The 16,400-nt window shown below is 41.1% G+C and overlaps 1 protein-coding gene across 10 annotated transcripts in view; it reads left to right on the top strand.

Annotated features, from left to right (window-relative positions):
* Positions 1–16,400, top strand: part of ELAVL2 (ELAV like RNA binding protein 2) — a 366,408-nt gene that overhangs the window by 126,929 nt on the left and 223,079 nt on the right. For 9 of the 10 annotated variants that reach the window (XM_050943177.1, XM_050943175.1, XM_050943174.1 and 6 more), the window contains 2 exons: positions 7,752–7,905; positions 11,640–11,865. In XM_050943177.1, the coding sequence (XP_050799134.1) occupies positions 7,752–7,905; positions 11,640–11,865 (380 nt within the window). Of the gene's footprint in view, positions 1–7,751; positions 7,906–11,639; positions 11,866–13,070; positions 13,191–16,400 lie in introns of those variants that run through there. The other variant, XM_050943176.1, reaches the window with a different exon arrangement.

Raw genomic sequence — 16,400 nt, 5'->3', positions numbered from 1 at the left:
TCACTCGTTTGTCCATGTTTGTCAATCTGGTACATTTTAATGAGCACTAAAGTAAAATAACAAGACAGTCTCCTAAAAGATGGAACTGATCCTTGATCCTTCTGGTTCATATTTTGATGGAAATGATCAACTGCAGTGCTGGTTGTAAACACAAGGTCTGTGTTGGAACATAGTAGATTTGGGTCTAGTATTCATTTAATTTACACTTCGGGATAGAACTGTGTTAAGTAACACTTAATAAATGACACACTAGTTTTGCAGAGGTTGAGTTTAAACTCTTTACAGAAGGTAATCTAATTTGTTGTGTCTTCAGTTTATGCACTGTTGGCTAAAACAAATGCTAGAGTGAACTGGCTCTTCTGACTTGAGGAGATTCATCAAAGTTAATGTGTTTAACAAGGCAACTTCAGATAGGGGTGTGTGTATAATATGGAAGATTTTCTGCTTAAAGCAGTGGTTTTTAGCCTGTGGTTCTGGGCCTCTGGGAGTATGCACACAGAGTTCCAAAGGGGTCTGCACTGCCATTTAAAAAATTTGTAGGAGTCCGCAAATGGGGGAAAAAGTTGAAAACCACTGGCTTAAAGCAAATAGAATGCTGGAAAATGCAACTTTTAAAGTTCAGGTGGAGGGCAGGGAGGACTTGCTCATTCATAGTGGACTTGTAGCAAACTTCGTCGTCATTTCCAGTTCTGAGGATAATATTAAATTGTCTAATGGCAATTGGGATTTGAATTTCTCTCTTAGTGCTACAGCATCTCATTACTGGTAGTAAGATCCCAGAGGAAGAGTTCTTGACTCCTGGTATCCAAGCGGTTAAGTACTCCTAATCTGAACCAAAAGAATCTGTAATAAGAATAGTATTTGAAAACCACAGTATAACCATATTGAATAATATTTCTTTGCCTTTTGTTGAGCTGGCATAGAAAGAGGAGTTGATAAAATATCTGTGTGGCTTGCGGAAATGCTCAACCCCTTTGTTTTGAACAATCTGCTTCTTGTCGTCATCGTCTCTAAAGCATGTACCTGTCCCTATTTTCAAAGCCAATTTGCAATTATTCCTAAACAGATACCATCTATGAGAAATTTCAGTCTGGAGTCAATTTGTGTTTTCAGGCTGATGGATATCCATTTGTTGTTTTTAAATAAATTGCGCCACCACAGGATCCAAGAGTGTCAATTTAAAAGAAGTGAAATTGCAAGGAAGTTTTAAAAGTAAAAGGAATCCCTGTTGATTCTAAGAAATGCTTCTAAAAGTGTCTTCAGGTGATAAACTACTCTTCCCTTGCCCCCTGAAAATGTGGACTTGCCATAGATTACCACAGCACTGAGATGTATGCTATGGTAATTACTGGTACCAAGGAACTGGTGGAAATTCTTTATTTGTGGAGACAGTGTTCTCTCTTTGCACTTTTTTTCAGCAGTAATTTGTGTTAGAGGACAAAAAGCTGAAATCTAGTAATGGATTATTTTTAAGAAAAGCATGAATCTCTTCATTGGTCACTGAGATTTGCGGAGAGTTAGTATTTTAAAAAAGTAGGTAAAAATACGTGGCTTGTCTCTTTCCTTAGCCACTGTTTCAGAGCTGCTTTGTCTGAGTGGCACTGTCTTTACTGTTTACGCTGCAGTTTGTAGGATAATGGAAAATTCCAGTAAAAACTGTTTTTAAATTGGTGTCTCCAGAGTAGCAGCGTGTTGAGTGTTGTGTTGTGTGAATCATCTTTAAATATTAAAATTGTAGGCTTTCTGTCTGCCTCTCAACTCTAGATTGTGTGCTGAGCAGTTTTGACATTGCATAACCTTGATCTTTAGCCATTAAATATTCACCTGTTGAAATAGCTGTGAAAGTAATTTTTTTAGCTGTTAATTCAATGCATTATAGATTGCATGAATGGACTGCATATAGAATCATAGTTAAGTAATTACTGTACTAACGAAAGCCTGGAGAAGAGATGCAGGGTGGGAATAAAGAATAGGAGACACTGTACTTTAGTTACCATACCATAGGTAAAGCAACCAGTTTCTGTGGATTTTGTGTGTTAGTAGGGTTTAGAAACTAATTAGCAAACCCAAGTAAGCAAATGCCTCTTGCAAAGAAGTTGGGCCATCTGTAGATACCAGTCCCTTCTATTTTTCTCTGACAGTCTTGAATTTTTCTTTAGGAGCACTAGTTTTGTTAAGCATAAATCATCAGTTTGGCATAATGTTACTAGGAATTTTCTGTTATAATTGAGCTTCCTGTCCTGTCCTTCCTTACCTCCTTTTTTTTAACACTCTTGCTCTTTCCCCTTAACATGACTCCTTTGACTTCTATGAATAGATCACTAATATTGCTCACTTTAAGCATTAAACACTTATTTCTGTCGGTAGTCTGAGACAAGATTGCATTTCACTGCTGCTCTCTCCTGTGTAGCTTTCTGTTAATAATTGGTTAGATGAAGGGGGACGTGTCATTCAGGTTTTTTCAGTTTTCATTAGCTGTTTGTGGCCCAAATGCTCTTCACTTTTACAGTGAAGCCACCTTGTAAGAGGTCTTGTTTCACCTGTAATTCTATGCAATTCAGCTCTTTCCCAAACAGTTTATATGAAAGGGGTTGCATTAGTGTTGGTAATCCAGTGAAAAGGATACTTACGTTTGTTTATGTGAATTTTGAGTTTTGATTAAAATTTGTGTCCACTCCTCTCTTCTCTCCTCCCTTCAAACAAAACCTGTATTCCAGGGTTCAACCGTAGAGCACAAAAAAATAGAAAAGTAATGGTCCACCAGTTCAGCATGGAAGAACACACTTTCACTAGTCAGTCTCTGGGCTTGTCTACATTACCCGCTGGATTGACAGGCAGCAATCAATCCAGCGGGGGTTGATTTATCATGTCTAGTCTAGACGCGATAAATCAATGATGGGAGAGCGTCAGCCGTCAACTTCCACAGTGAAGACACCACGATAAGTAGATCTAAGTGTCGACTTCAGCTACGTTATTCACGTAGCTGAAGTTGCATAACTTAGATTGTTTCACCCCACACACACACACACACTGTCCCTGCCAGTGTAGACTAGGTCTCTGTCAGACAAAAAGGTGCAGAAAAAGAGAGTTACTGTACTTTGGCAGATGCTTAGTTGTTTTCTACTGTAATGTGAAGGGAAACGACGGAAGGATAAGTGAAAGAGGGAAGTACTTTTTAGAAATGTAACTATAGGTTTTCTTGTTACAAAAAAATGCATCTGAGGTATGTAACAAACAGGGCATACTGTCCTATGGGTCTTGGTGTATGACTCCTTTGTGGTGGTTTTTGTCTTGCTGGCAGGGACGAGAAAAAAGAACTAGGGTAGTGTGTTTCTTTCTTTAAGAACAGGAGTGAAACCTTATTCTGAACTGGCGCCACTGCTCTGCACAGAAATAATGTGTATTTCTACCCAGTTCAGCTGAATGGAGACAGACATGGTTTTATTTTAACTGAAAAATCATCTTGCTGCCATGTTGCCTAAACATCCACACCTTCCCTGGTATGTCTGTTTTCATGGCAGAGAGCAGATCTCCTCTTCCCTCTCTGTGAGCCTTGTGTATGGATTCCTTTCTCCTGTTAAACTAGTTTACCTCCTATTTTTTTCTCTCACACTTGAGAAGCATGAAGTGTAGGCTTGAAACAGATGCCTTTAGCATTAGAAATCCGCCTTACTAGTCACCCAGTGTTTATTCCTCCCCCATAGTGTTCTGTAGTTGACCTACTCCTGTACCCAGCAGCTCAGTTGCCTCCTAACGTACAGCAATGTGAATAGAGGATGTTGGGAGAAGAGGTGTGTCGGCCAAAGGCAGTTCTAGCAGCTGACGCTGAGTTGCATTCCCTCCCAGGATTACCATGGAGGTAGCAAGCAGGGATGCCATTGCCTTTTACTTTTTTTTTTCCTAACCAATAATGCCATTCTGCTTTTCGCCAGAGCCTACAAAGAAATCGGAATACAAACTCCCTCATTTGGGCACTGTGCAGTGTGTTGGGTGGAGAAATATCAGCTGTTAAGTGTACGTGCAAAAGTGCTGCCTGGTCTTCAATGCATAATTTTTTTAAGCAGTACAAAATTGAGTTGTCATTCTCTGTGGATCAGGCAGTAGATAAACAATTAAATGTCTATTTATAGGGACATAGAAATATCTGGAATTCAAAGCTAATTGAATAGACAGCCCAACATTTATAAATGTTGGGCTAATTATGGTTTGTAGAAACCTCTTGGTAGGAGATGGTATCTGACCTGCAGTCACCTCTTTCCTTTATTTGTAGTGACTTATCTTGTGTTAGACTATTTTATTACTCTTTCCCTACATAGCGTATGGATGATATGTCACTGCTTACTACTTCCTTTGAGTGCTAGTGTCTGTCTAGAGCAATGGATCCAATGCAGGTGAGAGGCAAAACTTTTGTTTTTCACCTGTAATTTTAAACTTGGTATGGAGCCACTACTTTGGATAGAACGTCTCTGTATATGTCTAGTATTGTAGTACACCTCTACCCGAATATAACGCTGTCCTCAGGAGCCAAAAAATGTGTCCCCTATGAACTATTCTTCCAGCTGCTCTACAGCCTCCAGAAGCCAGCCCTCTAATAGCTTATGCCTGGGTCACTTTGTGTTACCATGAAAAGCTGAGCTTCTGAAGCAGTGAGTTTCACAGCAGAATCTGTGGCTGCAGGAAACACAGGACTCTGCTTGCATGGCCCACATCTCAGTAGTATCTGAGCGCTTCACAGACACTTTTTTTCCCTCACATCCTTCTAGTATCCCCGCTCTCCAGTTACAGAACAGAGAAAACAAGTGACTTGCCAAAGTTGTCAGTAAATCTCCAATAAGGCTAAGAATGGAACCAGGGTATCTGGGTTCACAGTCCAGTGCCTTTTGTTACAGATTTCTTCAGTTACGAATTATAATAACTGTCCTCAGCTCGGCCGTTATGCATCTGAGGCAGTGAATAATTGGTGCCGTAAATATGGCAAAAGGATACTTCAGTCGTGTCCTTCTCACCCCAAAATAAAAATCATGCCTCCGTTCCTCCAAAATGGATATAAAGTTTACTCTTGTACAGCTTAGTTAGTTCCTATCTGTAATTGATACACTAACTTCCCATAACAACTTCTTAAATTTTTCATCTGCCCTATGTGGGGCTTTTAAGAAACAAGAATTCTGCAATATGTGAAATGAACAATCTGTGCTTGAAGTGCCTGTTACCCTACCTTTTCTCATCTCTACTCTTTTGTTGGTCTAGTTGAAAACATTTGTAAACTAGTTTGGTAAAATTTCTACCTATGCCGTGGATAACTTACCTTACCTAATACTATGACATGATCATAATCAATTTTTACTACTGTAGCCTTGATGCCATTCGATTAGCTTACAAGCACAAGTTACAGGACTACAGATATTCTAGACGTTTTCCCCAGGTGAAATGTCTAGCAATAAATACTCGGTGCAGTAGGAGATGCCTGAAAGTAGTCCTATGTGGACATACGATAGGGCAGAGGTTCTCAAACTGTGGTCCATGGACCACCAGTGATCTGTGAGCTCCATTCAGGTGGCCCATGGATAGTTCCATCTAAGGTGCACATCTGAGCTGCTGCACATGAGAAAATAAAGGGCCAGCCACTTAATTAGTGGAGCTGTGCAGGCGTGGCTCCGCTAATTAGGTGCCTGGAGAAGACGTACATGTAAGGTGAGGTGGTGGCCTTGGGGAGAATAGAGAGTAAGAGGGATGGGGCAGTGGGGTGAGAAGAAGGGGTGGGGGAAATCTGGGACATGCAGGGCTGCGACGGCCAGAGAAACAGGCGACTTTCCCCAGCTCCAGGGCTGTGGTTGCCGTGGAGAGACGGCCCCCCCCTTCCCAGCCCCACCTCTGTGGTTGCTGTGGCAAAGGAGAGACCCTCCTCCTTCCCAGCCCCAGCTCAGAGGCTGCCGCAGCAGTGCGGAGAGGGCACATCCATTGCATTAGAAAGGTAGACTACTAATATTAAAATAGGAATTGTGTGCTTTTATTTGTAGAACAAAAAAAGCTAGTTATCAAGGGTTTTTTTTAATATAGCATTTTTATCCAAAGCACTTTACAGTAGTTAGTTAGCTAATGCTACAAACAACATTTGGAAAGATCGTTAAGTGGTCTGCCGAGAACTTCAGCGATTTTCCAGTGGACCACAAAAAAAGTTTGAGAACCACTGCCATAGATTTTTATCGCTGTGGAGGTTATTGAGTGACAAGAATGGAAAGCTAATGCTAGAATTGAACAAAATCTGCTTTTAAGGTGCACAAATTTCTGCTCGCAGGCTTTCCCTCACCAGTGCAAATAGGCAAACTGTTTCATTTGGTGGTATAGTAACTGACCAAAGTATCAGTGAAATGTTTTGTTTTGATTTTTAGTAAAAGTTAATCTTTACTGCTGCTGGTTCCAGCTAGCTGGCAAAATGTGATCGTTTTCTCTATGCCAAAATGAGAATACTGTTTAATTACTTCAGGTTGACTGATGTGCTGGTAGTGTTACTTAGTCTCCCTTGTAGTCTAGCTCCTAGTGGGCACTTTAAAAATCATTGATGTATGATACCTAATGAGTAGCTGTGTTTGTAGTCTTGTCACAGAGATCATGGGCTGTATGGAAATAAAGTTCTTTTGGGTTGGATAAAAGTCAAATAAGCGGTGTGGGGAGAAATGATCATCAAGACTAATAAAATGTAACCTCTCTAGCCAGTCTAAATGGAAAGATGTCAAATGATACATTCTGCCCCTCGTCCCCTGTTTGTAGAGACTTTTGATTTTAATGTGATGTTTGGCGATAAAAGTAACTGTTCAGCTATGTTGACTTCAGTGGGAGCCCTGGATGCTTAGCATGTTGGGAAATCAGGCTGCTGCTTTAAGGACTTAAGGATTTAGGAGCCTGATTTTAGGCCATAGTCCTGAAAACCTTGGCAGAAATGTTTATCCCCATTGTAACTAGGTGTCTTGAGTAGTCCTTCTTAAAGTAACTGGCTAGAATTTCCCAATATATGATGTCCGAGAATCTGGAGAACTTAGACTATCGGTCAGACATGGTTGTGAGACCCTAGCATTGTTTCAAAATGTGCAAAAAACTAGTATGGCATACACCCACCCTGGCTACTTATTCTTAAAAATAGCTATAAAATTTAGCCCTGTTTATCTAGTTACAATCATTTCTAAATGTCAGATTTTATTTGGGAGAATCAGACAAATATGCAAGAGGAACAGGACAACACTTTCAGTACTGGAGTAGAGAAGCTGCTTATGTGTTGGATTGCCTTTCTTAAGGCATCTGACATTGATCTCAAAGCTAACTTTAATTCTTGCATTTTTAGAGTGTAGGGAGATTGTAATGAATGGATAAAAATAGACCAGATTTTTCTGATCGAATATTTTTCTGTTTTAATCTCATCACAGAAGGGCTTAAACTAGTGTCAAAAGAGCACTTTTATTCCAATAGCTGGCTTAAGTGTCCATTTACATACAACTTTTTTCCTTTGCTCTGAAATACGGTTTTAAATTACAACTTACTAGCTTGAGCTACTCAGTAAATCCTATTACTTTGCCTTGTGGTGTTCTTTTGATTGTTTGACACTTAAGGCAACATTTGAAATAAGTTTGAGCTCACTGAGCAGTATTTTTGTAATTACCTTGTAGTTATTTGAAAAAGTAGGAGGCACAATTTTTTTGTCCCATTTCAATCATGGTCTGAGTAGGTTTTTTAAAATGAATTACCCTCCCTTTCCCAAGGTTTCCTATGCGCGACCAAGTTCAGCTTCTATCAGAGATGCAAATTTGTACGTCAGTGGACTTCCAAAAACAATGACCCAGAAGGAACTGGAGCAGCTCTTTTCTCAATACGGACGCATTATTACTTCTCGTATTCTAGTTGACCAAGTCACTGGTAAGTAGGCAGCTGCTCTGCACTGCCTCTTTCACTTTCTCAGACTGGCAGGTTGTGAAATATTCCACCTTCCAAGGCAGCAGACTTGCCTCCAGAACATATCAAAGGTATATGTGGGCCAGAAAATACAATTTTCTGCTGGAATTGTTCATAAATATGCATGGACAAAAATAGATTGTGGAGTGTAGTGAGCCAGCCTGAGTCATTTCTACCCTGAAGGTGCAGGTTTGAAGCCTGTTTCATGGCTTGTAATAAATTTACAGCTGCTATAATCTTCATTTCCAAGCTGCTGCATGAAAATAGTCCCCATGCTCCTTATAAAATGCTAATAAACAATCTTTTTATAAAAAGCAAAATGTTATGCAGTAATGCACAGCTAGTTCTCTCAGGCTGGGATTACACAGGACCCGAACTGGTAATTGCTGTTAAGACTGTTTTCAAGGTTGCATCATCTACTATGGGCACATAGAAGAGTATGAGCTTCGAGATCGTTAGGAGCAGGTAAACTCTGTACTTAGCAGTGCTAGCACAGGCTAAAAGCAAACTGGGAACTCTGGTAGGTTAGATACTTACTTATTTTTTTGCATGTGCTTCCGATACAGGCTGGATGCCACAAAATGTCCAGTGGCGTCTTTTACTAGTCTGATTTCGACAGTATGTGTAGTTTCTGTATACTCATGACAGTTCAACTGGCTGACTTGAATTTCAGTAGTAGTATATCTTCTGCCTACACCAAAGTTGTTTTGTAAAGGCTGACAACAAATATCAAATTAAAAAGGTGAAGTTTTCATGGACTGTATTTAGACAATGTACAACAAGGGCTGGGGCATAGAGAAGGATTCTCGTCTCAGTCCTTTCAGTCCCTTCCGTTTCCCTGACTATTTCAAGTCTGTTTTTCTTTTCTAATCTCACTGACCCCCATAATGTCAGTTTGGTGGATGAAAATTCCAACTATAATGTCAGTGTAGTTTGACCAAATTGTGGGGGAAAAACATTTTTTGACCTTTCTAATTTGTTCTCTAAACAGGATATAAAGTTAGTTGTAAAATAAAAGTAAACTCATGCTTTCAACAAAGTTCTAACACCAAATTTAGTATGTTTTATGTGTAATAGTGTGTGCAAACTTATCAATAATTAATGAGCAATTGCATGTAGGTATTCTGGAAAAACTGAGATGCATGTTGCAATCTGCGCAAGTGAATTTTGTGGTAGAGCCAGAATTAGGATATGCAGTTTTCCAGTCCCAAGCCCTAAAAACAATCCACTAAATAAAATACTTGTTACATTTCTCATGAGTATTCATGTGCAAATAGCATGTATGATCTGGTACCAAAACAAACAGGTTAATAGACTTGTAAAATTTATAAATATTCAGTGTGTAGTACACCCTAAATACAGTGGGAAGAAGACCCGAAATACACATTCTCATGAGAATTAATGTAAATTGTTTTTAATCCTAGAGAAGTATTATGCAGCTTCCTAAGTATTTTTTTTCACACCTTTTCTAAAGGTAAAGGGAAGAGTTAGATTCAAAATTATCTGAATAATAATGTTGTGACACAAACTGACAGATAAATGCAAAGTTGAGCCTGTGACATTCAGCTCTTTGAACTTCCTTACTCTTGTTCCTTGTCATTTTGATGTTAAGTTGTCATTGATTGTTAATAGAATATTTTTTCCTTTTAAAAATAATTTCAGAAAGAGCTTGTGGGTAAACTTCTAACTTTTCCTTGTCCTCTCTCTGATGAAACAAAATGCAATAGGCCTAAGATTAATTTCAGTTTTTCTCCCATTCACGTTAATTTGTCCAAGTAAACTAAATTCATTTTAAGCCACTTGTTTGAGGTTTAATGTGCTCTTTAGACCTTCCCTCTCTTTTTTTTTTTTACAATTAGTACCCTCCTTGCTTCCTGCCTGCACCAAATGTTTCCATCTCGCCGCCTCCCTTCCACAATATATCTTAAATAATCTATAGACAAGCAGAGCTGGAAATAGGCTTTTGTTGAGGGAGATAAAATGCTGTGCAGTGAAATATTGAAATCATGCATCAAGTTTATAGGAACGTGAACTCTGAAAATTAAAATAGCAGAAATTCCCATTGTTTGCAACCCAGACCATGGCTATACTGGCGCTTTACAGCGCTGCAACTTTCGCGCTCAGAGGTGTGGAAAAAAACATCCCCCTGAACGCTGCAGGAAACAGTGCTGTAAAGCCTCAGTGTAATCAGTGCCGCAGCGCTGGGAGCACGGCTCCCAGCGCTGCAAGCTACACCCGTAAGGGATGTGGTTTACGTGCAGCGCTGGGAGAGCTCTCTCTCTCCCAGCTGTGGCGCTGCGACCGCACTCGAAACTTGAAGTGCAAGTGTAGCCATACCCTTAGAACCTGTACTTCAGTCTTGAACATGGCACAATGATTGTAGGCATCTTTTCTCCAGTGCACCCCGGCAGGAAGTGGGGGGGACATTGCTACAAGTATTTTAATTCAAAAATAGTTCAGTCTTTTGCTCCTTATCTAGTCTACTGTATGGCTTGTTCTGAAGTCTTCTTCAAAGCGCCAGGTAAAGATAAGTCTAGAACGGAGGTGGGCAAACCCCAGCCCGTGGACCACATGCGGCCTGGAGGACCCTCCTGTCCATCCCCTGAGCTCCTGGCCTGAGAGGCTAGCCCCAGCCCCTCTCCTGTGGTTTCTTCTCTCCAGCAGCCTCAGCTTGCTCTGGCGCAATGCTCTGGGTGGCAGGGCTGCAAGCTCCTGGGGCAGCACAGCTGCAGAGCCGGGCTGACCCGGTGCTCTGTGCTGTGCAGTGGCGTGGCTAGCTCCTGTCAGGCAGCGCAGCTGCCTGTTCTCCTGCTCTGGGTGGCATGGCTGTATTGCCGCCAGCCACCGCTGCTCCAGGCAGCGCAGTAAGGGGTGGTGGTTAGAGGGCAGGGAAGTTTGGGGTGGGGCTGGTGGTGGTGGTTGGGGGCAGGGGTGTGGATAGGGGTTGGGGCAGGGAAAAGGGAGGTTGAATGGGGGTAGGAGTCCCGGGGGGAGGGGATAGTCAAGAAGGAGTATGGGCTGGATAGGGTGGGGGAGGCAGTCAGGCCAGGTGTTCAGGGGCCCAACAGGGAGAACGGGTGGCTGGATGGGGCAGGGATCTCAGGGGGGCAGTTAGGAATGAGAGGAGGGGTTGGATGTGGTGGGGGTTCTGGGGGTGGTTGGGGGACAGGTAACAGGTTGGGGTGGATGGGACAGGAGTCCTGGGGGGCTGTCAGGGGGCAAGAAGCGGGGGGGTCAGATAGGGGATGGGGGACCAGGCCACACCTGGCTGTTTGGGGATGCACAGCCTCCCCTAACCAGCCCTCCATACAATTTTGGAAACCTAATGTGGCCCTCAGGCCAAAAAGTTTGCCCACCCTGGTCTAGAATCAACTAACATTACTTCTGATTCCCCCCTTCCTCCCCCAACCGCTTGAATCCTGTCACAGCTAGAATTTCCTTTTCCCCTCCCCAATCTCCTTTGCATACAAACTGGCTCAGATGTACTGTGTGGCCTGTTGTATTTGTAATTGATAGGATTTGGATTGGGTAGCATTAGAAAAGTCACATTTTGTACTGGTTGCCAGAACTGAATCTCTGCTGCTGGAAGTTCCTTGTTTATAGTAACTTGTACATCTCCATTTAATCTTACTAATGTTGGGCATTCTACAAGTCTCCTGAATTAATCAATCAACATGTTCTTCTTTCATCCAATGCAGGGGTGTCAAGAGGTGTAGGATTCATCCGATTTGACAAGCGGATCGAAGCAGAAGAAGCTATCAAAGGTTTGAATGGGCAGAAGCCTCCAGGTGCCACAGAGCCAATCACCGTAAAGTTTGCTAACAATCCAAGCCAAAAAACCAATCAGGCCATCCTTTCCCAGCTGTATCAATCTCCAAACAGAAGGTATCCAGGACCTCTAGCTCAGCAGGCTCAACGCTTTAGGTAAGTCAAATATGTTACGTTTATGGCTGAACCATTGAATTCTTGAATTCCCATGGGCCTGCCCATTTCAGTTTCCTCCTGCCCCATTCTCCTCCTGAAGTGATCCCCTCCCCGCCCTTCATAAGAGACTTGATGTTTTTGAAAGTTTTTCAAATGCATGGTTAGAACAACTTTTTTAAAAAAAATCACTGCCATCTATCCAGACCAGAGTCTAAGTATCTAGTAAACTATTTAATTATCAACATTTAATGTTAAGCCAGGATATTTTTTCCCAAGCTGGCATTGGTAGAGAGCCATGATTTTTAAAATTACTTTAATTTCTTAGAGTAGTATTGACTTCATAAGCAAGTCAATTCAGTTAACATGGGTTTAGACAATTTAATTTCCTCCTTGACCATATGGTGTGCCACAGACAAAACACAACCCCTATCCTACCTTTCACTTACCTTTTTGTTTCTAGTTAGAGATCTAAATTCTGCACGCCATACATCTTGTTTGACCCTGCACTTCCAGTCTGAAAATGTAGCCACATATCTTGTGTGGTGTGTACTTTTTTTGTGGATCTTTTTTCCCCATGCTTTTGAGTTTACAGCCATAAATGTTTCTCGGTGATATTTAGTGTATCGAAAAGGACAGATGGTGAGAAGAGAGTGAAACAAATACTGTATTATCTACATTCATAAACCCAATGGTTTTTTTCTTTCAGTGATTTTTTTTTTTTTGCCCTCTTTTCTGGGATGTGTGACTAGAATGCATTAAACATTGAAAGCTTAAATATACAGTAAAAACAGTCTTCATTCTTGCTAAGGAAAAACTGGATCAGCTGATAGATCCTTGAAAAGTATGCATACAGTTACAAAAGCTGCAAGTTGGCCACACTCACTAGAAGGCTGAATGCCCAAACAAACATAGACCACATTTTTGGCAGACATTCTAATTGTTTATTTACATCTCCGCTAAGCAGCTCACCAGTGACTACAGTCATACAGCTCCACAACCTCTTGGTATTTGGTGCTGGTGACATGAAATGCCCCCCTGCCCAGTAATGCTTCTGTGCTGACCAGGCAGTCTGTCTTAGGGGAAAGGGTAACTGGTTTAATTCAGTATTCAGTGGATTTCCTTAACTAGGGTATAAAAAGATTACTAAGCTACAGAAAACCGCTGAATATTGAATAAAAATAGACTTGCCCTTTTTCCATATGCAGACTGCCTGCTCCAGTGCTGACTGCAGGAGTGGAAATTGCACTGCTAAGACGACACATCCCAGAATGCACTGTGCTGAAGTAAGATCATGGGGGAGTTGTTTTGCGGACCTGAAAACAGAGGTAAATAGCTCTTGCTGTCAAGATCTCTGTCTTGTGGCATTCAGCACCTTCTGGTAAGATTGGCCATCAAAGTCCCGAGTCATTCCTATTTTAGGTACAGTTTTTTCATTAAAAAGTCTCTTTTCTTATTATAGCCATTATAACTGAGGTGTCTCTAATACTGTGGTGTAGTATCTGTAAGTGCTAGTTTTTGAATAGCCATCATGGTCTGTCCCAGTCTTTTAATCTAGTTATGTGAATAATAGGGATATGCCAGCTATTACTATTCCCTAAAGGACCCCATGTGTTCCACAGCTGTGGAATTTATCCTGTTCTGATATCCTGGAACATAATTTTGCAGGTTTAATATAAAATAATTTTCCTAGTTGATATGGTTGCAGAAAGAGTGCAAACAGATGCAATGATGTCTAGTGGTGTCTGAAAGCAGCCTGAAACCATTGCTGTGAGGGAAATATTAATTCCTATCAAACCCAACAATAAGGCATAGTATTTTTTTTTTGTAATATTTTGTGTTCAAAACGCTGTATGGACACTAACTAATTGAATCTCTCAAGCTCTGAGTTAGATGGATAAGTATGGTCTTCCCCATTTTTACAGGTGGAGGAGGTGAGGCAGAGAAGTGAAATTACTGGCTAAAGGCCACACAGTGAATCAATGGCAGAGGCAGGACTAGAATTTGGGGCCTTCTGACTCATTCCTCCAGAACATGCTGTCTTGTCAAAAGGGTGTTAACTTTTAAACTGTCATAATTTTACATCCATTCCATACATCTTAGAGCTTGCATAGCTGACATTGTAGTCTATAAGCTCTTCTTATTTCATTTGTTGATTACTTCACGAAAAACATCTAGCTAATATGTTGGTTCCATAATCCCCAATATCTCTCAGACTTCCCTCAAATAGCTTCTGCTGTACAGTTACATGGTTTTTGATAAACAATTTGGTAGTATGCTGAAAATGTATGGCCAACATAAAATTTTAATTAAATTTCAAATTGAAGAACACAAGGGATATTCTGTTGTACTGATTATTATCAGGCCCTTCTGAACTGTTCTGTTGAGTACCCAGAAATCAAGGCATCCAAAATCACTCTTAAATCTTGTCCCATTGTTTTTAAATTTGAATCTGAAACTCTCACTGAATTTCCAGTGTGGTGCACTGGAGCACTGTAGAATCCAGAGCCTGTAACTCAGTTTAAGTCAAGCTCACCAGTGCATGAAGCCTTACTTCGGCCATGTCTGCGCAAACAAGTAATACTGCTGTAACTACAGCTGTATAGCTATACTGATACAAACCCACTCAGGTGCTTAAACATTGTGGCTTCGTTCCTGCACAGGAAGGAGAATAAGCTACACTGGTATAAGCTACCTCTATACTGGTTATTCATGCATATAATGCAGCCCCCTAGTATGAACACAATTATAACAATATATCTATATTGCCTAAAACATGTGGTGGTTTTAGCCCATGTAGATATACCAGTACAACATCTGAATGTAGAGCAGACCTTACGTGGAAAATTTCTTTCCTTCAGTGAGGTGATGCCTACTGAGGGTTGACCTTAAATTTGTTGCTAACTTCGTTATCATAGAACAGTGGTCCCCAACGTGGCGCCCGTGGGTGCCATGGCGCCCGCAAGGGCATTTATGTGCACCCGCCTAGTGCTCAGCAGGGGAGAGAAGCTGCAGCCTCACACCTGCTGGGGACAGAATTCCAGGGCTGCAGGCTGCGGGTGCCGGTGTTCTCGGTCCCTGGCAGGCACGTGGCCGCGGCTTAAGCTGGAGAGAAGCCACGGCCCCGTGCCCACTGAGGACAGAGTACTCTGGGGCTGTGGGCGCCAGTGTTCTCTGTCCTCCCATCTTCTCTCTGCACTGCCCAGAACTGGCACCAACAAAAACAAAAAGACCCACTCTGACTCTGCAGAATGGACGGAATGCCCCAGGCATGTGCTGCCCCAGGCACGTGTTTGCTCCACTGGTGCTTGGAGCCGGCCCTGTATGTGAGTAATTGCTGGCGCCCACCACACTCTTCTGAAAACGTGTATGTGCTACTGGCCACAAATAGGTTGGGGACCACTGTCATAGAAAAATTCTATCAAGATTAAATATCAGATTAAAATTCTGCCTAAATAGATTGACTTCTTTTTTTAAAGGTTTAGAGCAGTTTTTAACTTTTGTACCTAAGTTTAAGGCACCCAAATAAGTGATTCTGGGTTTCAGATGTGCTGAGTACTTTCAGCTCTCAGTAGAAATACATAGGAGGTGAGTGTCAAATGCTTCTGAAATTTAAAACTGTTCAGGTGCCCATGTTTGGAAAACCTTGTCTTGGTTGTCTTGTAATTCATTTTAAAAGAATTCACAGTATGATAAAGGGGTGGGAGAAGTGTATTGTACAGGAAGTATGAGTGGGGAAGGGACACTAATAAACATAAAGTACTTAATTGTGGTGTCCTTTTGGTTTTACTGGAGTACCAGTCATAAATTAAAGCAAGCATGATCACAAAATGCTAGTTCATGACCAGTGGTTCTTGGGTAAGTACTGAGTGGGCAAAAAACTACAAGCTCTCTAGCATATTGCATATTAAAAAGCCTATCCTCACCAGAAGTGGCTGTAGCCTTGTTTGAAATGTTTTAATTATGCTACTCATTTTGTTTTGTGCTTCAGAAAACTATATACATTTATAGCAATGTTTGCTGATCAGAATTTCTGAGTTACTGAAAATTGGAAATAAGAAATCAAACTGCTGTGACATAATAGTGAAATTTATTATTTTGAAGGGGACTTGGATCTAGTCTTCATAATTAGAAAATATTTAATTTTATTTGTTCAGTTGTGAGTTGAGCTTTGAGTTACAGCAAGCAATGAGCCTCCTTTTCTTTCCCATTATAATACCTACTAGGAGATACCTGCTGTTGCTTTTCAACTGCTCTATTAAGGTGGTTCTATTACAGAAAAAATATTAAACGGACAAAGTTTTGCATCTGTAGTAATCTTTCTTAAAAGTAGTTTGACTAATATTCTAGGAAGATCATAGCTCCATGTATTGCAGAGAAGAAGCTTGGAGTATACAGATTTTTCTAAAGTTCTCAGAAAACTATATAATATACATGATAGTATTTCAGATTTTTTACTATTCAGGAACAGCACTGATGGGGTAGTTTTCTTTGGGACTCCCATTTTTTCTTAAGGCAGCTCAAATACAATACCCTGT

This window comes from Gopherus flavomarginatus, chromosome 3, assembly GCF_025201925.1.
Source record: "Gopherus flavomarginatus isolate rGopFla2 chromosome 3, rGopFla2.mat.asm, whole genome shotgun sequence".
In the NCBI taxonomy this organism is placed as follows: domain Eukaryota; kingdom Metazoa; phylum Chordata; order Testudines; family Testudinidae; genus Gopherus; species Gopherus flavomarginatus.
Note: the sequence above shows the minus strand (reverse complement) of the source record. Positions and strands in the feature narration are given on the sequence as shown.